The 26818-nt window shown below is 44.8% G+C and overlaps 1 protein-coding gene and 1 long non-coding RNA gene across 2 annotated transcripts in view; one reads left to right on the forward strand and one right to left on the reverse strand.

Annotated features, from left to right (window-relative positions):
• Nucleotides 1-1564: 1564 nt before the first annotated feature.
• The window catches only part of LOC111868020 (ras-related protein Rab-23), a 53983-nt gene continuing 28729 nt past the window's right edge, over nucleotides 1565-26818 (reverse strand). The window contains exons 2-7 of the mRNA XM_023858359.2: nucleotides 25659-25742; nucleotides 19966-20087; nucleotides 9988-10150; nucleotides 6471-6550; nucleotides 5272-5456; nucleotides 1565-4434 (exon numbers count right to left, since the gene is read on the reverse strand). Coding sequence (XP_023714127.1) covers nucleotides 4307-4434; nucleotides 5272-5456; nucleotides 6471-6550; nucleotides 9988-10150; nucleotides 19966-20087; nucleotides 25659-25691 — 711 coding nt within the window. The 5' untranslated portion in view covers nucleotides 25692-25742 and the 3' untranslated portion in view covers nucleotides 1565-4306. The remainder of the gene's footprint in view (nucleotides 4435-5271; nucleotides 5457-6470; nucleotides 6551-9987; nucleotides 10151-19965; nucleotides 20088-25658; nucleotides 25743-26818) is intronic.
• The window catches only part of LOC111868021, a 25500-nt gene continuing 6030 nt past the window's right edge, over nucleotides 7349-26818 (forward strand). Inside the window, exon 1 of the long non-coding RNA XR_002843447.2 lies at nucleotides 7349-7746. This is a non-coding gene — a long non-coding RNA (uncharacterized LOC111868021). The remainder of the gene's footprint in view (nucleotides 7747-26818) is intronic.

Raw genomic sequence — 26818 nt, forward strand, 5'->3', positions numbered from 1 at the left:
CAATGGGAACTGACTTCCTGTCTTCCATTTCCCTCATATAATCGGGAATTTGGGCAAGCTCTGCTTGCTATCTGCTTCAATGTGGTTCACTGCTTGGCTTATACTTTGATCCTGAAGATGGGGCGACATGTTCCTTCGAAACGTCGACTGACTTTCAACGGACTACCCAGCGATATATCCCAAAAGCTAGAACTCGTCAACTTGAGGAATTTGTAATTCCTGGTGGGCAGTTTCATCACCTCAGAGCGATTAACGGCAGAGGGTCCATCGCTGTGTGGAAAGTACAGGGCCATTACAAGTGATCTTTACACTTTCAAATATTTACTGCAAATGAAAGCAGATAATAAGGGAAGTTCTAAAACAAATACGGTCGTCTGCATTGCAGTGACATATAGTTCGGAGATACCCTGACGTTTCTGGTTTCTTGCTTCTGTCTTGAAGATGGAAGCAAAATATTCCTCTGAAGCGTAGCACTCTCTTAGAGGTACACGGCGTTACAAACCGAAATACCACACTCTTCATTATTAGCGCCGTAAAAACGTAAGAACTCAATAAATCTGAAAAATGTCGGGAGAGTCGACGTAACTTCAGCCCTAGCCACCAGGTGTCAGCATGTTTTAAAAGTTCCGGCCGTTCCATTGCAGTGACACGACACCTAGTAGCCGAATTCGAAATTATGTCAACTCTATCGGAAAGATGTTCGTTGCTTGTAATTTCTTTTTGTAATTGTTACCAAATGCTTATGTAATAATGGTTGAGAGCGGTAGAAATCATTTGTAATAACCATATACATGGTTCAGTGGTACTTAGACCTCATAAATCGAATATCTATATAAGAAAAACTAACGTCTTTTTATGATTTTTTCTAAGGATCCCTAATTTTTTATGAATGCTATTTTGGAGCGTCTACTGGTGGGACCGATAGCAGTGGGAAGATAATCCAAAAAAGTCTTTCGAATAGACTGTGGTAATTGGGATTGGTATGATCTATACATCCAATCCGCATGCGCCTTCATGGCGTAATGCTTAATTAGTAAAGCAGAGGGATAACTTTACCTCACCTTTATGAAATATTGGACGGTAATACTGAACAGAGGGAACTTTTAGTGACCTTAACACTGATTTATAAATATTAACAGAATTAAGGTTATCAGACTTGCGGGATCTAATGCCGTGCAGTTTGGTAGACACACAATTCAGAAGAACTAGCAGCCTCCATTTTCAAGGTCACACATTCCTCTGAATTGGTGGTTACCTGTCTACCAAACTACTTGGCGCCACACCCCAGGAGAAAGTTGCGCAGTGTAGAGCACTGTGAGAAACTCAAAGCTGGTCCCTTACTTGGCTTATTCTTCAACCCTGAAGGTGGAAAGATATGTTACCCCAAAACGTCGGTTACTTTCAACACATTACATGGCATAATAGCCAAGAAGATAGAACTCTTCAACGTTGTTTTGTTTTTCCAGTTAAGTAAAAACACAAGGCTTCAGCAAGGTCGTTACAAATAAATTTTATTCACAAAATGCAATAGAATGTTTAATTAAAGATGATTAACTCTCAATAATACAAACAGAACAAAACCACCTTTATTCAAAAGTAAAAATATAAAATGTACATTTCAAAATACCAGTTGGCTCACTGATTTAACTCTGGAGAGTGTTTTGTCTGGCAAGAGAGCATATATACATGAAGAAACATGCTATTCATTTTGTAAGTAGTTAATTTATGTACATATAACTGTATGAATTGTTAAGCATTTCTTCAGTTATGAATATTCTTAAACCTGGGATGATTATATGTACTTCTATTGCCCATTCATAATCCAGTAAGACTGTTATAAGAACAGAATGTTAAATATGACATTAACTAGAATCCAGGTATCTCAGGTATTTTAAAAATATTCTCTAGGGATGAAATTCAAGGTTTCTTCAAACTCTTTGCCCCTCCAATATCATCCATTCCAGTTTTTATTTAAAATTGTTATTTATCAACACGTTTCCATGCAATGTATAATTTATGTTGTTGAAAATCCACATTGAGTTAAATTTAAGTGTTAAGAGACAGTGTATTAAATTTCTTTCACTGATCTTCTCAAACACAAAATTAATCCAAACAAGATCCAATGTTTCTACTGCAAGATGTACCACGCATACTAGAGATGGGGTTACTAAAAACCAAAATGAATCTGCAGTTCTCTTATTGAAAGAGCCTGGTCTTACAGAGTAACAAATAATCATCAATGGGTTTCTCATAGTTTAGCCCATCAACAGACTTGCAAATTCAACTGTTACAGGTATCAAGAACAGTTTCTTTTCGTACTAAGAGGTCCTCATGTCTTCATTCTTCTGGGCTGATGTTCCACATTTTGTTTTCTTTTGACGCCTTCCTAATTTATTTCATAGCATTTTGTCAAGAAAATATCATTCTTTAATAGCGGGATTTCTGGATCATGACACCATGTACGCCTGCAGGTGGATAGCAACATTCCAGAGGAATGTGCTGCCCCCATCTTCGGAGATGAACTCTATTTCAACCCTGAGAGTCGGGTTAATGCACTCCGCCAAAATATTGCTATCCTTTCCAAAGACTATACAGTGTTGCAACCAGAATATTACAATCTGAACCATAAATGTCATGAAAACCTGAAAACTTATAAAATATAATTTGTGCAAGTATCAAAATGTTGGGACATGCTGTATAGATCATTATATGATTTGGATATCCATTATAAAGTCATTCGTTACCACGAACATAACTCCAGTAATATTAAAATTCATCCAACAAAGATACATCCACAATTCAATAATGTAACATTGTTACTAACATTCCTTAATAACATGAATATGTATTTGTAACATTGATCAAATTTATTCATAAAACTCCATTGATGTTCTCTCTGTACTGTCATCTGCGATTAAGAAGATGAACTATGTTAATGAACCCTGGAGGAGTTCATGAACAAGTCTGTACAGAGCACAGCAAATTTAATAATTTGAAGTATGAATTGTGTCTAAATAATATTTAAAAATTCAGTTCCAACCTCACAGAGGACATTACTTCTCAGTTACAATGACTGGCTAATTCTGTTGACAAAAAAATGAAAAATTCTTTAATCTTACAGCAGGTGGTAAGTATAGCTACCACTGATTCTATAAAAGGTTAAACAGCACAATAAAGGCTTAATTAATATAAACAATTAATACATTCACAGTAGATGCTTTAAGACATACTTACATATTTTGATCAATTTTATTTCTTAAGTCATTAATATCCTAGTACAGCTCAAAATGTATAAAATGAATCCTAAGATTTCAAAATAAATGCCTCAAAATTATCACAAAGTTTCCATATAGATATACAATATCTGTTATTTAGTCAGTAAGTGGATGACACTGGTTTCTATCTGTTAATAATATCATAGCTGTGAATGTTGCTTACCGCCAAAAGGGCGGAGATCCCATGGCCATCATGTGAGGGTTGTTCTCATGAAACCTGTTCAGTGACTGTTCTGCACAAAGGAGTAGAGGCTGTTACACATAGCCCCTACGGGCACTGAGGGACATATCCTACTGATGCACAAACTGCAAAGGACTCACTGGGTTGTTGGAACTGGCATATCGCCACAGCCTTGACATCTGTGACCAAACACATGGACCATTGATGTAGACAATATCATCACCTAACAGCAGTCGCACTGTCACTGAGGGAAAGTGCCCTGAGTGCTTACTAGGAGTGTCACTGTGTTTTATGACAACACCTGTGTCAGTGTGACCCTCACTGTCCAGAATATGCTACACTTCATGCACTCGATGGTGCTGGACATCCCTCAGGCAGCCCAGACCTGTTATTTGGCCCACTCAAGAAATGCACTTCAGATAAGGTGAAGATATCACATCTGCTGTGGTTCAGTATTCCATCGCCCGTTATAGCGAGTTCCTTGTCGAGGTGATGTATAAATGGAGTGCCTTCCTCATTGGCCATGAGCACTTACCCTTTCACCTAGAACAGTCCCTGAACAGGTTTCATTTGAACAGGCATCATAGCTTGTGTTCACTGAAATGCTGAAGAACAGGTTTGAATATGCAGATACTTTCATGGTAAAGGGCAAACGAAACTGACAGGACACTGTGAGTTCTATGACACTATCACATGTCAGACGTTTAGTATCCTCAGGAATATTGTACTTCAGAGCTTGTAATATCCTTGGAAACGTGCTACTTCAAGCCAAGTACTGATTGTTTACTCAGGCACTCAAACATACAGCAGCACTATGACTTCAGGTGAGTATCTGTTTTCACTGGGTGTATCATAATATTCTGCATGCATTCCTAAGAACATTTTTCTTCTTGTGACTCTTCTGTTTACCAGGTCGCAAGATGATGGTTCCATTTCCATGATGGGATTTGCCATTCTGCATACTAGGGCTGAAGGCACCTGAAACAAAATGAAAGGTGTTGGATTTGAGGTCCTCACTGTAGTGACTACAAATACTACTATGTAATGCTATGCAGTCCAGTAGAAGTTCACTAATATTTTAGAGAGCTGTGCTGCCTCCATCTTCAGGAATGAAGAGAAAGCCAAGCAAGACACCAGCAAGATGCTCTGCAATACAGAGTCTTTGTCGAAAAGCAGACAGTATTATGGTGCTTCTGTTGTGTTAGTTGTGTTTGTGTAATAAAACTGAGCCTAACTGTTGGACACAGTGAGATATGAACACCACTGTTGCATTCTGTCTGACTGCCATGTCCTTTTCAGTTAGTCTCATTTCTTGGTTATTTAAGTATTTTCAACAACTCATGTAGCATGCAGTTTAAAGTGAGGGATTAAAAAGATGGGCAATTGTATTAGTAATGCTGTGTGAAGAAGTCTGGTGATATAACCTTCAGGAGGTATCCTGGTTCAAATCTTGGCTGGAGCACCAAATATTTTGATTGGGGTTCTTCATGGATTCCAAATTTCCTCCAGCAAATGCCAGAACTGTACTTTAAGTTAGGCCATGATTGCTTCCTTTCACATCCTTTCCAATTAATAATTACCTAAGCATATGCCATGAAGAGGTATAAAGCAATGAAGGTTTAGCTCCACCATTCTTGACCTCAGCAGCAGATTAAGATGAGTATGTTATTACCATAGTTAGGTTTAAGTTAAGTTTTTACTTTGCTTAATCTGGTTAAGAGCTAAAATAATTGGTGCAACTCAGTCCACTTTAAGTCAGTTTAAGTGCTGACTTCCCCACTGTGACTTTGATGCCACATAATGTGCTAAACTTACTGATAGTAAGTGGGGGGATTCCATTGCTGGCCCCCGAGAGAGCATATTCCTCCTCTTGGAGGCGCAGTTCTGCTAGGCAGCAGGCCGCTAGGTGACGGAACACAGCGTTCACATTGATGTCCTCCTTGACTGATGTCCGCAGTAGCCTGCAGCCAAGCGCCCTTGCCAGCAAGTCTGCCTCCTCACTGCAGGATTATAATTCTTTATCACTACTCCAGATAATAATTAAACATAGTAACATACTTTTAATTACACTTTAGGGGTGACAGGAGACAGTGAATAATTTTAAAAATTCAGTGAAAACAAATTTCATTATATAGGTTACAGAAAAAAGGAAAAGGAATGCATACAAAATCTTGGTGTGGAAATGTCATAGGAAATGGCCACTTGGAAGGTTATGGACATGTGAGATAACAACATTGGTCATAGGAAAAGAGGTTATGAGGATGGGAGTGTACGGAATTGGCTCAGGATCATGTCCAGTAATTGGATTTGTGATCTGTTACTAGAGAGGTAATTCATTGCTCACCCATGGAGGGCAGAATGTTCTCACTCAAATTAATTTAACTAACCGGGACAACAAAGTGTGGCCCACTGCTAATGTCATGAGAAACATTAAGATTCAGAATCAAACAGATTTAAAATCTTATTACATTTCATTCCAGTCTGAAGTTACTTTTTTCTTAATACATTTCCTTGCAATCTTGTCAGCTGATGAGTTGAAATTTTCTGCATGCTGCTTCTGAACCTATCATGTGATGGGCTCTTGTCACTGTGTACATAAACATAATTTTCCCATATACTGCCATATTAACGAAGATAGACTTCGTGTAACTCATTCAACCACAAATATTTGCATCATTTAATGTCTGTCAGCTGTTTCTCACTTCTCTTTCACTTCTATTTCAAATGTAGCAGGTTCAAAACCCAGTTTTTGAGAAAATATGGTTGGCCCAGCACATAAAATCCCAGAAGGGAACATGCAAATACATGTGTTAATATAACAGGAGTACAAAATATTTCTTGTGTGTTCAATAACTAAGGTCCATTTATCTTTCGGAACATCCAAATCAGCATAGATGCAAATATAGAGTATTATTGCCTGAGAATTGCTGGATGAAATGATGACTAGTAAGTGGGCAAAACAGAATTTCCTTGATTATTTTAAGTAATAATTTGCTTATTCAAGCACTACTTACGGATCCACAACGCTCTGGTCCAACAAGTCTATCTTATTCTGCACTAGGACTGTAGGAATTTCACCACATTCATCCTCCACCTGCCATATGAGACAGAAAACAAATTGTATAAATTACTGGGTGAAGATCTATCCTACAATGAACATGAGACATCAAACTACATCCCTCTGTCCCACCCACCCTGAATAGGGGGCAGACAGGAATCATGAAAGTTTGTAAACAAAAGAGAGTCATGCAATCATTATATTCTGCTCTGAAAACAAACTAGAACTATTTCAAAATTAAGCTCAATGTAATATAGAACTGTACCATTACCTTCATAATGAATATTCTAGGCAGCAAGATTAGCTTGGTTTCATGAACTCTTTGAGTTGCTAGAATTTCATTTTCTCATACTCAAAACGCCATGTTAGGTCCAAAGTTCATAAGCCTATTATAACACATGCTTTAGTAGACCTACTTCACTGTCCTACAGTTATTCCATTCTTAGCATGGGGAGCTTCCAGCAAATCCAATGCTTCTATGCAAATAATTAAAGTTAGGTGTCTGCATTTTAGTGTATGCACATGTGTAATATCAGTCTTGAATTTTATATTCTAACCTATAATTATTTAGTTCTCAATATTAAAAGTGAAAAACAAGGGACGCTGTGGATCAAAAGTACAGACTACTAAAGTTAAAAAATTAAGGAATTTTGCTAAACGAATTGATCATAACTATGTACTCATTTTGAATTCCCGGTACTTTTGGAATGGCGCCTTGATCCCAGCGCCGCCAACAGAATACATTAATTTTCAAGAATTAGTTTCTGATGTACTTAAATTCAGAAGCAACATTCTGGCGATAACAGAGATTCCTGAGTATTTTACTTTATAAGTTCCTGTCGTTGGATCACATTATATTTGTACTCTAAAAGTTCTTCATGGTAATCTTCACCATTATTATTACAAAGCGAGGGAAATTTCTTCTCGTCAAGATAACGGCTTGTCTGTCCAGCTGCTGCCATCTTGCGTGATAACCGCTACATTTGAGGTGTGTGCTACTGTTCGGTAATTTTACAGAAAAAGTATCCTGTAATCGTGAATTACTAAAGATTTTGTCATTTTACTTTCATTGAATAAGAAAATACGATAGTGTGCGATGTTGCATTTGTGTCATTTTAATTTTAAACCGAAACGAAGAATGACAAATTGTAATTACGTTCACTTCATTACTATATTGTGTGACAGCAGTAGGTACCAGTTTGACTTGGAAAGAAATCGTAATGTTGCAGTTGGTGAGTTACAACAGTTCATTTATACAGTTTAACAGCATTACTTTCTGATCGTACTAAACATTATAGTGTACAGAGTTTAGTAATTGTAGTTGCTGGAAGCTACCGAGCTTATAACTAGAGGCCTAAAGAAATAACTTACACGATGCTTAAAAAAGGTTAACAGTATGACGTCATTTAGAAAGCGCGCCCAAATGAGACACTAGGCTATATGTAGACCTATGTGTTACGAAGCTTATTCTACAGAAGAAAGCTGAAGGAACATAATATATGGCTAAACAGGTTATTATACATTTTTAGCGACCAGGGAACAGCGGTAGTGGTCTCCTAATTATAAAATCAGACAAATTAAAACGAAATACAAGTTTNATCTACAGAAGAAAGCTAAAAGAACATAATACATGGCTAAACAGGTTATTATACATTTTTAGCGACCAGGGAACGGCGGTAGTCTCCTAATTATAAAATCAGACAAATTAAAACGAAATACAAGTTTCGTATTTTAAATCACCAATTCTTAAAAGCTACTGTTTAGGTAAAAAAGAAAGATAGCTATTCTTGTAACAGGCCGTGAAGGCCCATAGGGTTGTGAAACGTCGAGGCTCCCACATTTTGTTTAGACAATCTGCTCACAAATGATGATGTTGTCAGCCTTACGCGCCGGCCGCCCTTTAACCCCAGGAAGATTCCTGGTACTCATTTCTGTTACAGGATGAGTCGACCCAAGGGCCATAGTGCGACTGGAAGGATTAGGTAAATTGAAAAAATCCACCTCATCGGGACTCTAACCCGCGACCTTCCGGCTTGTGGCATAGTGCCTCAACCAACTATGCTACCGCGTGCCCCATGTTAATTATTACTTTCTGTGTGTGTTTTCTTTCTATCTGCCCACACCAACATGACTGCAAGTGACGCCTGTGAGAATACAGAAGCAGACTACATACATCACGCATATAAGCAAAACTGTGTTTCGTGCCTAAAGCGCCTCTCCTTCGCCTGATTTTTGGTTGAGGCCATAGGTACCGGCAGGGGGGAGGCGGAAGAAACATATGTTCCCCTCCCAAGATATCTGGGGGAAAAACACAATTTTAAAAAGAAGGAAATATTTACATCAGAAGTTGCACGTATTAAAAAATATATTCTTTCTATCCTGAATACAAAGGATACTCCGTGGAAATATTCACAAAGGTTTAAAACACAGTCGCTCCCCTCAAACACAGAAAAGTCTTTGCGGCGTCCATGGCATAGGCCGTGTGTCACTAACATCAGTAAACAGACAAGGAATCCATAGTTCCCGACATGTCAGATGTTTCGAGGTAAGACAGGGTCGCAGTTAAATCGCCCAGCAAATGGAAAGTGTTACCCCGGACCTGAAGCGTTAGGCGTTGTAAGTTCACGCGTTTTCTCTTAGCAGAAATAACCGAATGAGTGCCAGGTATAGTTTATCGGGCGGGGGTGGGGGGAATAGATTCCTGCGATTTGTTAAGTATAAACCACGCCCCTACAATCACGGCTGCTACATGCAAACATCGACAGATGGCAGTGATGTGGAGCTGTTTACTGCAGTAGGGACCAGCTGATTTTATCAACGTTGCTACTTTGTGGGCGTCGTTAGGCTGTATCATCGTGTCTTCTACATTGCTGTCCCGCTCAGGCCTGTAGGCTCCTCACTGCCATTACAGATCGCGAAGTTTCATCATCGCCACAAAGTCCGTGTTTTCAATGTTATCTGCGGGATCGCAGCTCCGATTCCCGCCTTATGTTGAAAATACGAGAATCTAATGAATTTCTGATGATGACAAAACTATCTACCTTTGTGTCTGATGACGCCCGCAACCTGTAAGGTGATTTTAACAGAGAATAATTTGACGGTTACGAAACGTCGAGAAATTACTCTCGAAGTAGTGCAGATACTGGACTGCAGATGGCTCTTCTTGTACGGGCGTGCCGCGATAGTTTGTTTAGCTATTTGTGTCGGATTATTTTAATTGTAATGCATCGGGTTCAGCAGACAGACTCACGTGGTGTGCCATGCAAATTGTATCTGTACTCGCCACAGCAAACAGGGAACGCCCATTAAGTGAGGCTCACATTTTCTTTTCTTACATCCAAACTACTTGTACAGCCTTCTAGGACATACGGGAAGCAACCCAAAGGATACAGTTGAAGTGTTTCGGCGCTCGGCTTGCTGCCGTCCCACGGTTTTCTGACCTGATATTCTGTCGTGACTGGATCTGTTAGTACCTTCATCTTCCAAGAGTGAGCCGCCTCGAAGGAGTCCCTGTCTGTGGTGGAGAAGGCCAAGACGCAGGCCTGGGCGCCGCGGTAGTACGCCTTGGTGATGGCGTCGAACTCCTCCTGGCCCGCTGTGTCCCACAGCATGAGACGCACCTCCTCTCCGTCCAACCTGCAGCACAGCATATATATTCTTAGGGTGGGGTGGTACTTCGGTACTTCGGCCGCTAATTGGCCTACTGCACCAGCCCCGGGTGATAGGTGAACATGGAGCATTTGGTGGAATGAGAGGAGACCGAAACCTGCCCCAGTGCCACTTTGTCCACCACAAGTCCCACATGATCTGACCTGGGATCGAACCCGGACCGCCGCCTGAGCTATGGTACGGCCCTAAGTCAGCACTTGATTGGACCGAGATGTCCGAGAAATTGTGGAAGGAAAATGGAATTCATGTTGTGGTATCCCTTGTTATGACACCGTGTCGCCTCACAGGTGGTTAGTTACCAGTGTCTCGGAGGAACATACAGCCCCCATCCTCAGGTTAGAAGTTAAGATGTGGGCAGTATGTTAATGCGAAACATTTATACAGTTACATACCAGACGAAGGCAAAGTTGTCAATTAATTAAGCACTACGCCACGAAGTCGTATGGAGGAGTGGAGTTATAGATCCACATTTTCTTGACCTTGACACTGGATGGAGGTGAGTGGTTCCTTCACGCCCCGGGGAAAGAGCTCCCGGTACCCATTGGATAAGGGGCTGGGCTGAGCCCCAGAGCCGGTCTGGACGATGTGGTGAAGAGGAAATTCTTGACCCCACCGGGACTCGAACTCCGACTCCTCGGTCGTCCAGCCCGTAGCCAGTCACTATACCGACTACGTGGACTTCATTATCCAGGCTCCGTACCTACCAGACTAAACGGTTCATAATCCATTAACATTACTGTATATCTAAAACGTGTTTGAGAGTACGTCATCATCGGAGGTGACGTCATCATTAGAACCGTGTGTAGATTCCAACCTCATGGGACTCGAATGACCTTTTTCCCGCAAGGTTGCCTGCGCACGGCATGGGGCATGAATACTGACCCGCAGTACAGGAAGGTGCAAAACAGGCGCGCAGTACAAGGGATGAAAATGAGAGTGAAGGGGGAAGACGAGTGAAAAGAGAAGCAAATTGAAGGAGTAGAAACAGAAGATGATGGTAATAGGGAACATGAACAAAGTGGGAAAAGGGTGACGAGGAGAGAGGAGAAACAACAAGAGAAGAGAGACCGAAAGGAAGTGACGAAGACAGCGGGACTGTATAATAAACAGGGGGAGAAGGAATGGTGTACAATACAGAAGATGAAAACGGGGAAGGATGAGATGGAATACAAACAAAAGGAGGGAGGAAAACGATAAATTAGAACGGTAAAGGTAAAGTTGCCGGTCACGGTAGCCGAGCGGTCTAATGCATGCACTGTCTTCGCTCGCTCGGAAGCCGGTATCGTGGGTTCGAATCCCACTCAGGGCATGGATGTTTGTGCGCAATTTTCTCTGTTTGTGTACAGGTAGAGGGCTTGCGACGAGCTGATCACCCGCCCGAGGAGTCCTACCGAATGTGTAAGATCTAGAAAAACCAAGTGAACGGAGAATTTCATGGAGGCAGGCCTAGGCCCACCGGGGCTGTAGTGCCAAGGAAAAAAATGAAAGAAAGACTAGGAAAGATACTCGAGAGCGACAGAAAGGGTCAATTAAGAAGTTAAAAATAGATGTAATCTAGCAGGTCTGACTGGTATCCAGAACTCTTAGCTGACCTCTGACTGACTGCCAGGGTCAGTTTGTCCCCGCATATAACATAAATCATGCGAGAAGTTGAGGAAACGTAGCTCGCCGTAAGCAGGCGCACACGAGCGCAGCATGCAGGAATGTAATTTGCGGACCGGCCGCGTCCCAATGTCGCAGCTTTACCACCCGCACCACCACAAAGCCATTTACGTGGTGAATGTCCAGGTTCCAGCATTTCATCTGCTAGAATTTCTTTGTATGCTGTCATGACAACAATTCTCTGCGTTCGTTCAGTCTCTTGGTGACATCTTTAAACTTTTGAATCCTTCGACTGATTTTGGATAGAGTGTGATAGACGACTGACCGCCTCTCTGGTCTAGTGGTCAGAGTTACTGGCTACATCTCCAGAGGTTCGGGTTCGATCTCCGGCGCTACCACATTTTCTGAGAAGTAGTGGGTCTGGAACGGCGTCCACTCATCCTGTGAGGATTACTGAGGAGCTATTTAAAAATAGCGGCTCCGGTCTAGAAAACCGAAATGAACGGCCTAGGGGATTCGTTGCGCCGACCACGCGACACACACTATCTGCTAAAATTGGCACTAACTTCGCTGACAAGCTACGGTCGCTCGGTCGGTATAGTTCGCTTGCGGACTAAAGCCACGGAGTTTGTCTTATTTTTGACAGACGACTGAAGATGCTTTGCTAATACGTGTCGGCAAATTACGGTCGCCGCATTGCTTGAAGATCAAACTACTCAACGGACAAACAAACAAACAAACCGATTAACCGAAGACCGAGGCAGCTGTTCAACTGAGAACATAAGGGAGACCCAACCGTAGATGTAATGATACTAAAATGGATCTCAGAGAAACAGGATATTCTGACGTGGACTGCATGCAGCTGGCTCAGCACAGGGTAAAGTAAGACGCGCTTGTAAGGACGACAATGGCCTGTATGAAGCTATATGTAGCAGCATTTCAAGGCATGTCCTGTAGAACACTGTGAAGTACGCAAGTTTCGAACCTGTTGCCTTATAGTCTTGTGCACGGGAGAAGTGGAAAATGCATACAGAATTTTGTTCGGAATGCCTGAAGAGAAGAGCACTTGGAAGACCTAGTGGTAGATGTAAGAATGATATTGAAATGGATCTCAGGAATACGGTGAGAGGATGCGAATTGGGTTCATTTGGCCCATAGAGGGGTCCACTCACGTGATCTTATGAACACTGTAATGAACTATCTGATTATAAGAAAGGCGAGAAATATCTTGAGTAGCTAAGCGACTATTAGCTTTTCAAGAAGGGCTCTGATTCGTCAAGTTAGTTACCTGGAGGACCAAGAAGGAGATGGGCGAGTAATGTGAAGGTGGATCTTATTCCTGGGGTGTTTGCCCTATTGTACCAGTCCCGGATGATAGGCGATGAGTGTGGAGCAGTCGGTGGAATGACAATTGGTAGGGGAAACCTGCCACTTTGTCCAGCATAAATCACGCATGTCCTGACCCATAATGGAACCCGGACTCCCGCGGTAGCCGCATGAGCTATGGATGTAAGTGGAGGGTGTTGGTGTTAGCGGTGTCGAACCTTCGGGGAACCAAGTTCGCAGTAGCATTCAGAGAACTCGTGCGTATTCATATCGATTTTCAGTCACATTACGACGTAATGTAGTGGTGTTTCTGTGCTGCGTTGACCACCTGCCTAAAAGTCAATTTACTAGCCGGCACAAGGTGCCACATAAGTTGATTCACTAGGAATGCCTAAGCGCGCATAATGTGTCAACTGACAGCAGTAGCAGTCGTGAGTGGTACAGCGGTTAACGTCTCTGCTTCGTGCGCTTGAGGACCTTGCTTCCCAAAGTAGGCCACGGTCATCATATCTTGTCATTCTCCTGTTTACGTCGAGACGAATTCTCCAAGTCCTCGCCCTCTGATCTCAGTCGATGCTAGGCTGTACCCGTATATCTGCAGTCGTTAAACAGCTCCGTAAAATAATTCGCATCAAACACATCTGGGATCGACTCTGCCTCTAACAGAAATGAGTAGGCCTCACCATTGGTCAAGCGGTTAGTCGCTGGCTTCCCACCGCGGCGGCCCGGGTTCGATCCCGGGTCTGGTCAAGTGGGATTTGTGGTGCACAAAGCGGCGCTGGGGCAGGTTTTCTCCGAGTACTTCGGTTTCCCCTGCCAATCTTCATTCCACCAATTGCTCCACAATCACCCTCACCTATCATCTGGGGCTAGTACAATAGGCCAGAAGTGGCCGCAGTACAAGGAACTTAGTCCCACCCCACTAGCAATAAAAAAAAAACAAAGGAGTGCCAGAAATCTTGCTGGGAGTAAAGGACGGCCGGCGCGTAAGGCTGACCTCACCACCATCTGTAAGCCGGGAGCCTCCACGGCCTGTTACATGGAATTTTTTTTACCTTACCTACAGTTCCATTAAGGAACAAGGAATTTATCAATCAAAATAATTGACCCGCACGACGGACAGGCAGGGGCGTTTTGAAAGACCCTACCATCGATTCTGGAGGGAGGGGATGTGGGGCGCTGGGCGAGATATACTGCAGCGGTGTGCAATTAATAACTTACTTGTAAGGCACTGAGGTTATGGCGCGACACATAACGTTATTGATTGGTGCGCACCCTGTCAGTCATGTGGGGTAATGGCTACATGTCCTGCACCAATCGCACTGCAGGCCGACGGGAAACATTATTCCCATGAACGTTTTTCGGAAACAAATTACGCAGACTGTTGAATTTCCAGTAAATCATAGTGTCATGAAAAATGTGGCACTGATAGTTCGAAATTTTAAACCGGGAGCCCCCAAGTGTAAAGGTAAAGCTATCCCTGTACCAGGCCGAGGAGGCCCATAGGGTTGTGAGACATTGAGGCTCCCACGTCTTCTAAGACAATCGCCTCATAGGTTGTCAGCCTTACGCGCCGGCCGCTCTGTACCCCGCAGAAGAATTCCTGGTACTAATTTCTGTTAGAGGCTGAGTCAACCATATGGCCATAATGCGGCAGGCAGGACTGAGAAAATCCAATGACCTCATCGGGAATCGAACCAGCGACCTTCCGGCTTGTAGCATAGTGCATCAACCAACTACGCTACAGCGCGCACTTGCGGTTATAGTCCTTATGTAACATCCTCTCTGACAAGAGGATGGGTCTGTCGTTCACAATTGCTGCTGGCCCTCGCCAGCGCAGTCATTCTCGGATCCGAGTCCCGCGGGACTCATAACCGTATTTTACGGTCTCAGACTCGAGATTACCCCTGTCCCCCAACCTGGAGGGCCAGGTCCCCGTATTTATATCCCCTAGGAACAGTGGGGCCCAGTTATATCCTCAGGCACTGGGTTACTTTTTCTTTGTCTCCTACGACTCGCAGGGTCACGGTGGAGGTATTCGACCCCGCCACCCCTACTAGTCCTGGTTATATAGCTCCCGCACAGAAAACGTCTCTTCCATTATTGCGTGTTCTCTCGTTACCGGGGAAACGTCTCCACCGAGCTGTTCCCTAACAACGGCTGTTACTTGGGACTGGGCCTGCATGTCACAGTATTTCGCTACCTCATCTCGGACTTCACTGCCTACGGAGGTAACGCTGGAAGAGAGCAGGCCTTACGACTCGTAATCCTAGTAGCACATCACGTCGCTTGTTATTGTTACTTTCGAGTGGCTACCAGTACTGCTCATGCAACTGACCCATGTGGGTTCCAGGCATCCGGAACTGCCGGTTCTTAATTAGACCCAGTTACATGACTTAGTTCGGGAATCATTATAGCGACGGCCGGGTTTCGATTCCTGGCAAGGGGACAATTTTCTCCGTTCTGTACAGCGTCCAGCCCGGCTCTGGGGCCCACCCAGCCTCCTCTCCAATGGGAACGGGGGGTAAAGCGGCTGAGGCGTAAATCTGACCCCTCACCTCCGTTCAATACCGATGTAAAGGATGATGTAGCTATACCTCCACTCCCCTAGACGCCTATATGGCGTGGTACTTCATTAATTAGCCCAGGGACAACTTTACCTTCGTGGCCCAATGTGAACCGCATTTCTTAATATCTGCCTCGAGTCCAGAAGGGCTTTGGGCCCAACTGAGCGCCACTCAGTGTACCTCGGGGGGCAATGAACCGCCCAGATGTAGCCTCACCTCCGCTTATGGATGGATGCCCGTTACAGTAAGTGCATGTCCCGCGAGCGGACCATTCACTGCAGCCTCAGTACTTGATTACATGCTCCTTTAACACGCCGCATCAATTGCGAAGGTTACTTGGCGGCTATTACGCTTTGCCGGAACTAGGATAGCTCAGTCGCTATAACAGCTCGCTGCGGGCTGGACGGCCGAGAGATCGGATTTCGAGTCCCTGTAGCGGCAAAGTCCTTCTCCACGTCGTCCAGACCGGTTCAAGGCTCAACCAACCTCATATCCAATGCGTAACGGGGGGGGGGTCTTTCCTCGGCGGTAAAGCGGCAGGAGCGTCAAGCTGACCACTGACCTCCGACTAATGTCGAGGTCAGGAATATCTGGATCTATACATTCACCCCCCATACATCTTCATGGCATAGTTCTTAATTCATTAAAAAACTCCGTGGCTTGTAATCCGCAAGCGAACTATACCGACCGAGCGACCGCCGCTTGTCGGCGAAGTTAGTGCCAACTTTTGTGGATAGATGGTGTCACGTGTTCAGCGCAACGGATCCCCACGGCCGTTAATCTCGGTTTTCTAGACCGGAGCAGCTATTTCCTTGGAATAGCTCCTCAGTTATCCTCACGAGGTTGAGTGGACCCCGTTCCAGACCCAATACTTCTCAGAAAATCAGGTAGCGCCGGGAATCGAACCCGTGACCTCTGGATCTGTAGCCACTCTGACCACTAGACCACAGAGGCGGTCTCGTTAATTAGTTAAGCACGGCGAAATGTTCGTTAAGCTAGGGCAGTATTTGACAACCGGTTTACGGCGAAGTCTCTACATATGTGTCATTGCATACACGTACATGGTTGCGTTTTTCGTCAGATGAAGCGACTTTAGAAACTCTGTCTCTCTCTGCGCAGCAAACCGTCACTCGTCCGCCAACTTGTTCGGCCCTAACGCTAGTGTCAAGTTGACAGCATGACAGGTGCGAGGTTAGAAGGACACTCATCGGTGCAGGAAGTCGCGACGTTCGCATGCAATTTATTTGTATGTCACTGGTTGGTATACTGTGACCAGATGTCCTAGAATTTCTGGCACAGTGCAGAGTGTAAGCAGCCGCAGGTCCGTCGTTTTCCGGGTCGCAAATCTGAATTTAACTGAGCTCATCTGTGCATTTGTTTAACATTTCTGGAACCTTTACGGACTTAGGACTGACCAATATGGAAATAAACTGTTCAGACAGGTGCTAACTACGAACCCTTCTTGAGAAGCTGCCAGTCGCTTAGCCACTCAAGAATTTCTCCGAATTTTATGGAATCCGAATGTTCATTACCGTGTTCACAAGAGCCCTCCACTGGTCTGTATGCTGAGCCACTTGAATCCACTCCACACAACCCTATCCTATTTCTCTTCGACCAATTTTAATATTATCCTCCCACCTACGTCTCCGTCTTCCTAATGGTCTCTTTCCTTCTGGTCTTCCCACAAATATCCTATATGCATTCCTCTTCTACTCCATTCGTGCTATATGCCCTGCCAATCTCATCCTGCTTGACCTGATCATTATAATTATACTTTGAGAAGGGTACAAGTTATGAAGCTCCTCGTTAAGCAGTTTTCTCCAACCTCCGGTCACTTCATCCCTCTTCGGAACAAATGTTCCCCTCAGCACCCTGTTCTCTGTGTTCCTTCCTTAATGTCAGAAACGAAATTTCACATCCATACAGAACCACAGGCAAAATTATAGTTTCGTACATTCTAATTTCTATGTTTTTAGACAGCAGACGAGAAGACAAAATGTTCTGGACCGAATGGTAGCAAACATTGCCCGAGTTCAGTCTCTTCCTGAACCATTCTCCGCGATTTTAGTCCGCAAGCGAACTATACCGACCGAGCGACCGCCGCTTGTCGGCGAAGTTTAGTGCCAACTTTTGCGGATAGTGGGTGTCGCGTGGTCAGCGCAGCGAATCCCCACGGCCGTTAATTTCGGTTTCCTAGACCGGAACCGCCATTTCCTTGAAATAGTTCCTCAATTATCATCACGAGGCTGAGTGGATCCCGTTCCAGACCCACTACTTCTCCGACCTCTTGATCTGTAGCCAGGAACGCTGACCACTAGACCACAGAGGCGGTCCTTCCTGAACCAATATGAAAAGAAATCCCACACTCACACACCACTCCTGTCCGCGGCCGGAACAGTGACGCGCGCGCAGGCCCGTGACCGCAGGAGCACTTCCCACGTGACAACAGCGATCAAATTGGCGGCGGCAACAGACAGGAGTGCATGGCGGTCCCGAGGTGGACTGACGATCCCAGGAGTGAAAAGGGTGAAGGACACGAAGAAGAACGGAAAGGCAGAAGAGAAGAGGAAACGTAAGGCGAAGGAAAGGCCGCGCCATAGCTCAGGTCGCTAGTCGCCAGCTTCCGACCCCGGCGCCCCGAGTTCGAGTCCAAGTCAGGTCGTGTGGGATTTGTGGTGGACAAAACGGCACTAGAGCAGGTTTTCTCCGAGTACTTCGGTTTCCCCTGCCAATTCTCAATCCATCAAATGCTCCATACTCATCTACCATCCGGGGCTGGTACAATAGGCCAAATAGTGGGCCCAAGAAACTAAGGAAAAGAAGAAGGGCAGAATGAGGAGTGCAGGAGGGGAGGCACGAAAAGAAAGCGGGATTGAAAAGGATAATGCAGAGGAGATGTAGAAGCATGAGGAAAGAAAGAAGGAGAAGGAGAGGATAACCTGGAGAAGACACGAAACGTTTATGCTGCCTTGTTAAGCTCTGCTGTGCGCAGGACAACAGTAACGAACATGGCAACATGGCAGCATGGCAACATGGCAACATGGCAACACTCTTCAACACCACGGTAAATGCTGACATTAGAGCGGAACTGCAGAACTTTCATGGAGACTTAAGATTCTTATTTTCTGGGGTGAGGCTCTACATAGTCTGGTAGGTCACTGATGTTTCGCAGGAACGTACTGCCTTCATCTTCAGGGTTGAAATGTGAGCCACGCAAGAAGCCGCCTCCTTCTTGCTTGACTTTTTCTTCAACCCTGAAGAAGGAGGAATTGTGTCCTCCAAGGCGTGAAGCTTAATTAAGCATCGGGACGGACAACTTTGCCTTTAACGCGGGGAATATGAAGTGCGCCCTGCACTCGCTCCGGCTTCTGCATGAATGTACGCAGTATGTGCACGCGATGGCATTTCGGCACACGCAGGACCGGATGCGGCCGTGTTGCTTATTCACAGGGGCAATTCGACCTTCTAGAGTCAACCTATGTGATCATACGGAAAGTCGCGTCCCGAGCGGGTGGCACCCCTGCGTCGTATTCGGAAGTGAAACCAGATCCCCCAGAGTTTTCTCGTTTTTTTCTGAGTTCCTCCAAGCAAATGCCGATATGGCATCTCAAAGCCCCGACCGTCTTCCCTTTCATTATCCATTAACGATCCTACCGCTGAGCTACTGACAGCATAAATACATTTAGTCAATAGCCCCAGCAGGCTGACGACTAACTCCTCCGAGCAGGTTACTGTACCGGTAGCGCTTTAGACTCATATTTCGGAGGTAGTCGTTCGAATCTCAGTCCGGACACCGGATAATTTTAATGTTTTCGTGGTTTTCCTCAGCCCTCCCCAGTAAATTCCGAAACAGTGCCGTGATTACGTCAGACTGCCTCCTTACAAATCATTTTCAGTTCATTAATCAGCGCTGTGTAGTATATGTACTGACATCGCCGTAAAATTCCTGGAAGGAGAAAAGCTGATAGTCACTGAGCTGGGCGGAGAATTGCAGAACTCACGTCATCCTTAAAAGACCTTAAATAAAAGTATATGAGAAGAGATTAAGTAAAAACTCAAACAAATGACGAGTTATAATTAGATAATGAACACACTAAGACAGCGTTTCTCAACCCCCGGGCCCTCGTCTTGCAGAAAATAGAATTTACCGGGCCGCGGGCTCACAAAGATTGAGAACCACTGCTCTAAGAACTATTTCCACACTTACATCCTGCCAAAAAAAAAACGATAAGGCACTTTCCAGTTGTAAGCACAAGTGAAAGGAGCTGTACACTGAAATGCACTCACTCTATCTGCCTCTCCAGGAAGTCCACTCCGATTGTCTTCTTGTAGTCTTTGGTGAAGGTGCCTTTGCAGTAGCGCTGGATCATACTGGACTTGCCCACGGCTCCGTTCCCAACGATCACCACCTGCGAACACGATCAGCTGTCAGATCACATTCCTCCGTTCCCTCTTACAGCAACACGAACAAGGCAAACATCTTGTTCCCACAGCGGTTCTATCTTCTGGCATATAAAGATTCACAGCCAACCGACGTTTGGGAGACACGTACAGCATCCATCTCATAAGAGCTTAAACAGTTCTCTCCAGTGTGACTAGTAAATCCTTCATCCCTTACATGTTTCGGTCTTTACAGACCATCCTCAGAGGGACATCAACACAATCGGAAGCCACTATTACCTCTGAGGATGGTCCGTAAAGACCGAATCATGTAAGGGATGAAGGATTGAAATAAGAACAGTCTTTACTAGTCACACTGGACGGAACTGTTTAACCTCTTATGTTATTGTTGGTGTGACGGGCCAGAATGAAACAAATCAAATTTATGGCATCCATCTTCAGGGTCGAAAAATAAGTCGGGCCTGAACACAGGTGAAAAGCAGAGCTGGTTTCTTGCTCGGCTTATTTTTTTTACCCTGAAGATGGAGGCGATGTGTTCCTCGAAAACGTCTACACGGTGTTATATCCCAGAACATAATTCTCTTCATCCTTTCAACAGTTCGACCTATTTCGTATCTGATAGAACATGACTGGGTACATTTATCCGTAGCTGAGCGCACAGCAAACACGCAAAATACGTCCTTAAGAACTTATTCCTCGTCTAAATCATCTCTTGAGGGTTCGTCATACCTTCAGTAGGCTTCCTTACGGAAAAGAGTCGCGTATGTTCAACGGGAACTTCGGTTTGGCGAGCGGAAACCAATCTCATCGTATATTTAACATGGAATCTAGTAGAATTCTAATGATGACGCAACGATTTACGTCACTATCTGATAATGTTTCAGGCGCAGTTTACTGTAGGCTCCGCGTCACATACCCACAATGCAATAACGAAATCATAGCATGTAGTATAAACCCACTGATTTAAGGCCGCGCCATAGCTCAAGCGGTTAGTCGCTGGCTTCCCACCGCGGCGGCCCGAGTTCGATCCCGGGTCTGGTCAAGTGGGATCTGTGGTGGACAAAGTGGCGCTGGGGCAGGTTTTCTCCGAGTACATCGGTTTCCCCTGGCAATCTTCATTCCACCAATTGCTCCACAATCACCCTCACCTATCATCTGGGGCTGGTGCAATAGGCCAGAAATGTCCGCAGTACAAGGGACTTAGTCCCGCCCCACTAGCAATAAAAGAAAGCCCACTGATAAAATACAAAATACGTGTTTCAAGAAGCGCCTCTGATAAGGATCCTAAATGAAAATGACACATGACGACAGAGAGATTATTGCTGGCAGGTTCACCTTCCCGCATAATTAACACTATCTGCAACCAGCGCATGCGCACTGTGTTATTATAATACTGTTATATCGCGGGTTCGGTTATGCCGTTGCTTTGTTCATGTCCCACGCGTTTTGTGTCGCGCACGTTGCTGAGATGTTTCTGTTGTAGTATCTGCTGTAGTTTACAGGGAAGATAAAGTAAAGTTGTCCCTGGCCTTAATCAGTTAAGCGCTACGCCATGAAGAAGCATTGTGGTGTGGAAGTCTAGCTCCATCATTCTTGACGTCGGCGCTAGATCGCTCCGATCAGCTTCATGCTGGGAATCGAACCCGGGCCTTCCAGTCCGTAGCATTACCAACTGAGCTATCGCAACTCTATTTATTATACGCACTCCTCATCTCGATAAGAGGTAGAGGTGAGTAGTCAGCTTCACGCCCCGACTCACTTTACGTCCGGTGACAAAACAAATCAGAATTGAAGTGTAATTTGACAACATACTGTCACGTGAGCGAGTATGACCACAGACAGGGTTTGGATTGGTAATTGGATTTATTGAGTTCTTACAGAACGTAGCTACAAGTAACTATAGCGCTATCGCTAATTCACTACTTTGCAGTTCACTACAGCATGTACTGAGTCTTCTTAGTGTAATGTATCTTCACAGGTTGTCGCCTGGTAACGGCTTCCAACGCCGTAGCTTCCTCAGCTCCCGTGTTCACGTACTTTCTGGCCGCCGACTATCTCACAACTTACTCATTCCTCCCACTGTGGCGGCCATCTCACGCCAACTCCCTTCTCTTCTCACTGCCATCTCACGCCAACCCCCTTCTCTTCTCACTGCCATCTCAAGACACTCTCGTAAATCAGAGTCAAAGTTATGTTACGACCGACGGTGAGTCGGCCAGCCTATCTTGGAATAAAGCACTCATCTGAGACTTAAGACCATACTTTTATTACTGTCAGACCGTTGAAGGCTTGTTGATGTGGGCTGCTCTCTCTGACGAGAGGACGGGTCTCTCGCTTGCCAGAGTCACAGTCATCAGTAATAAGTCTACTGTCAGTACGTAGAATTTACATTTTACATGTTATTAAGTGTATGTATATACAACATATACAAGGCCTCTATCAGTTCAGGCTCAGTACAGCAGAGAATGCCATACCCCCGCCTATATTTCCTGTGTCGGAGTTCGCCTTGTCCAATGTTGCATAATTGCAACTGCTGCTCGTTATGTAGCCTCGGCACGGATCGCACAGAAGACACCTCTCCCAGCGGTTTTTTTATTGTTGCATCACGTCGTTGTCGTTTATAGAGCCATTACCTAGCAACGACTGTTGTAGCTGCTTATTTCGCGGTCGTTGTGTAGCAACGGGTCTGCATGCCACAATATCAAATGTGCAGTTGTTATGAACCATAAGGTATTAAAACAGAAAGATTAATGAAGTTATATTTAATCTAGAAGACATTTCCTTCCTGATCGTGTTCCTCGTTTATGATCGTATTACGTAACAAAAACATTGCTAGAAGATTGTAGAGGCAAGTACAGTAGTTGAAGTATGTCAGCCGCTTATGATCAACCTATAGTGTTGTGAAACGTCTACCAAGGATTTCTTGGTAATTCATAAACCATTTACCTCCTTTCTATCCAGTATTAATAAGGTTACATTCTTATGCGGTTAGGTACGACATGTACCAGAGAGAAGCATGTTCATGGTTTGCACAAAAGCTGTGATGCTGAAAGCTTACCAAAATAAATAACAAAAGAAGAAAGAAAAGAAACTGTATTCTTGGAACTACTGCTTTGAAGCTGGAAGAGTAATGAAGATCGAAAAGAAACCGTATTCTTGAAATGAGTACATCACATTATAAGCTTGAAACCTGATGAAGAAAATAATAAATGAAGATCGAAAATAAACCATATCCTTAGAACGAATACATTACACAAACCTTTCAAAGGAACTAGTGATTGAAGAGAAGAAAACAAACTGTGATCCCCAGAATTTTCGCGAAGCTCGCAAGATCTTCAGCACAGAGTGAGAAGGAGTTACCGGTAATAATGCATCAGAAATGAGATAGTTTAGTCTGCTCCTTGAAAACCAATAAAGATGGAGATTACAACATTTAGTGGTTTCCTTTCATGTTCGAATCATGTTGGAATGTTAGCGATCTCCCGTCTGTGAAGCAAACTACGGCCCACACATCAGTCACGTGTGTCAGGCTCTAGATCAGCAAACTTCTAACGTTATGGGAGGGGTCAACTGATCACTTATGCACGTGATTTGTTTCGCGCGGTGCCATGATGGAATTCGTGACCGGATCAGTTAGGTCCTTTGCGGGAAATGCCTGAAGTGACCGAAATGAGGGCTGAACGAGGGTTAATACATTTTGTTGTTGAGTGCGAGGACCAGAAGTTGTGGCGCTAATTTCATTTTGGTTCATCGAGAATAAAGGGGAAAAAAGTGGTAAATTTTTCCCTGTGCTTATTTAAATACTATGCTACGAAGGCGTATAGGGGGAGTGGATGTATAAGTCCACCATTCTTGACCTCGACACTAGATGAAGGTGAGTGATCATATTCACGCTCCAGTCGGTTTAACCCTCAGGAAATAATCCCTGGTACCCATTCGATAGGAGGCTGGGTGGGCCCCAGGGTCGGTCTGGACGCTGTGGAGAAGAAATGAAGCCGGGAGTGGAACCCCGTAGCTCACCGCTGTACCGAATGAGCTACTCCGACTCCCGATTTTGATCCACACAGCTCGAGTATAAACCCTGTTCTGCAGACGCCGTAGGTAAAGTTGCCCCGGAATCTAAGCAAGAAGCCAAACCGCGCATAGCGACGAGGCTGAACACTGCGCTGGACAAAGCTGGCTAGTCAGACGTCACGCTGATACATTGCAGACTGTAGGCTGCTCATTAGTACAGCTTATTCATAGCGGACCGTGGACTTCAGCCTCTGCAGCTCAGTCGGCATAGCGACTCGCTACGGGCTGGATGACCGAGGGGTCGGAGTTCGAGACCCGGTAGGGTCAAGAATGTTCTCTTCTCCACAACGTCCAGACCGGCTCTGGGCTCTACCCAGCCTCCTATCAAATGGGTACCGGGGGCTCTTTCCCCGGTGGTAAAGCGGCAGGGGCGTGAAGCTGACCACTCACTTCCAACTAGTGTGGAGGTCAAGCAAATGTGGATCTATACATCCACTCCCCCATACGCCTTAATGGCCTAGTGCTTAATTATTTGAGCACAGGGACAACTTTGCACTTATTATTTCACACATGTTGATTCTAAATTACTGTCGGGATTTCAGAGGCCTATAATTTTCAAATCAGAAATAACAAAATAAAACTCCTTACTGAATATGAAAGTGCAACTAAAAAATTGGTTAGATATAGAATCAATACTGCAGAATGCTCAACAGCTTCAACATGCGCGCCTTTCGCGGCACGTAAGGTTTGAAAAATACAGGCCATGAAACCCCTGTACTTGCTAAGAACGAAATGGGTTGCTGGCTGCAAGGCGGTATCCGGGCCAGCGTTGGCAAGTTCACGCCGCTTGTGTGTGGGAACGGACCCACAGAAGCTGTCTCGTACTTTCTCAAGGAAAGATGAAGAACAGGTAGCTAAACGCTTCCGTGTACGGTTCTCTGTTTGTGTGAAGAAGCAGCGATCGGACAGCAGTAACGCCAGCATTGTCTTTACACAGGCAAATCTGAACTGCAACTAAACAGCTGCTGTGGGGCGAGGAGGATGGGATGGGAAGAACATGTAACACGCATGCAGGAAATGAAATTTGATCGGAAAACGTAAAGGTAAAAAAGTAAGGTAAAAAAGATAAAATTGTCCCTGTGCTTAACTAATTATGCACTACGCCACGAAGACGCATGGGGGAGTGTTGTATAGATCCACGTTTTCTTGGCCTCGGTCCTAGTTGGAGGTGAGTGGTCAGCTTCATGCCCTGGCCGCTTTACCCCCGGGAAAGAACCCCCGGTACCGATTAGATAGGTTGAGTGGTCTCCAGAACCGGTGAAGACGACTTGGAGAAGAGAAAATTTTTAACCCTACCGGGACTCGAACTCCGACCCCTCGGTCGTCCAGCCCGTAGCCAGTCGCTATACCGACTGAGCTATCCCGGCTCCCATCTGGACGTACATGGCTGATGCTAAATCCATAGCTCAGCCAGCTTAGTGACTAGGTTATGAGCTAGACGACCAAGGGATCGAAATCAGATTCTTGACAGGGGTGGTACATATAGTAACCAGTGTGTACCTCACCTTGATGGCCACCTCAAGCTCTTCTTCCCGCATGCTGGCCACTCCTCAGGGCTGTCCAAACAGGCTGGCAGTCCTCATCTCATTCTACAAACAAAAGAGTCAGTCGTTCAGAAACAACAAAGCGTTGCCTAGTTACAGGCGTTGTCAGTTTACACAGCAGCTGTGTGTGACGTCACACGAGAGCGCAGTATGCAACTGCTGGCTGCTCTAATATACAAGCATGAAACAGCGTCTTTCATTCTTTTCTTTTTTTTGTGACGTCTAACAAGAATAAACGAGATCTCGCCGTTGAAATGTACGAACAACGTCCCACGCCATAAGGCATCATAACAATAAAACGGCAATTCTTCTCCAATTGAAGCGACAAGTTCCTCCGAAACGTCTGTTGACTTCCAACGGACTACAAGCCATTGTATAAGATAGGATTCTTCACGGTATTTAGTTTCGGTGTTCTCGGTTTTAATTTGTGTACAAACGTAGAAAATTGAGCCTGACTAGCTCAATCCGTACAGCTGGAATGATGGGGTTCGATTCCCGGCAGGGTCAAGAGATTTTTCTCTACCCCACAGAGTCGTGACTGGCTTTGGGACTCACCTAGCCTCCCTTCCGATGGGTACCGGGGGCTCTATCCTCGGGAGTAAAGCGGCTGGGACGTGAATCTGACCAGTCACCTCCATCCAGTGCCGAGGTCAAGAAATGTGTAGCTGTACCTCCAGTAACCCATACGTCTTCATGGCGTGGTGCTTAATTAATTAAGCACAAGGACAACTTTGCCTTTACTTTTACCTTACACACACGAATAATCGCCAAGAGTTCCCCATTTACCGTAACAAGGATATCTGAAATCAACTGTTAATTTCATAGCCTCAGAATTTCGGCAATTTTGATTAATTTTGAAGCCCCTTACATTAAGGGAAGAACGTAGACTGAACAGGGCGCGCAGGGCAATATTTGGACCTGAGAGCGATGAAAGTTTTGTTACGATTTGATGAGCATTAGCAGGGGCCCCACTGTCCCTAGCAAGGCCTTGTTCTTGGCAGCCGCAACCCCGGCTCTTGGCAAGGGATTTCTATAACGCCAACCTAATTAACTGTTTGGAGCTGCGTCTGTCTTGAAAGAGTAACAGTAGAATGCAGTGGCTGAGGCAGCAACGCCTTGAG

This window comes from Cryptotermes secundus, unplaced genomic scaffold (assembly GCF_002891405.2).
Source record: "Cryptotermes secundus unplaced genomic scaffold, Csec_1.0 scaffold619, whole genome shotgun sequence".
NCBI lineage: Eukaryota > Metazoa > Arthropoda > Insecta > Blattodea > Kalotermitidae > Cryptotermes > Cryptotermes secundus.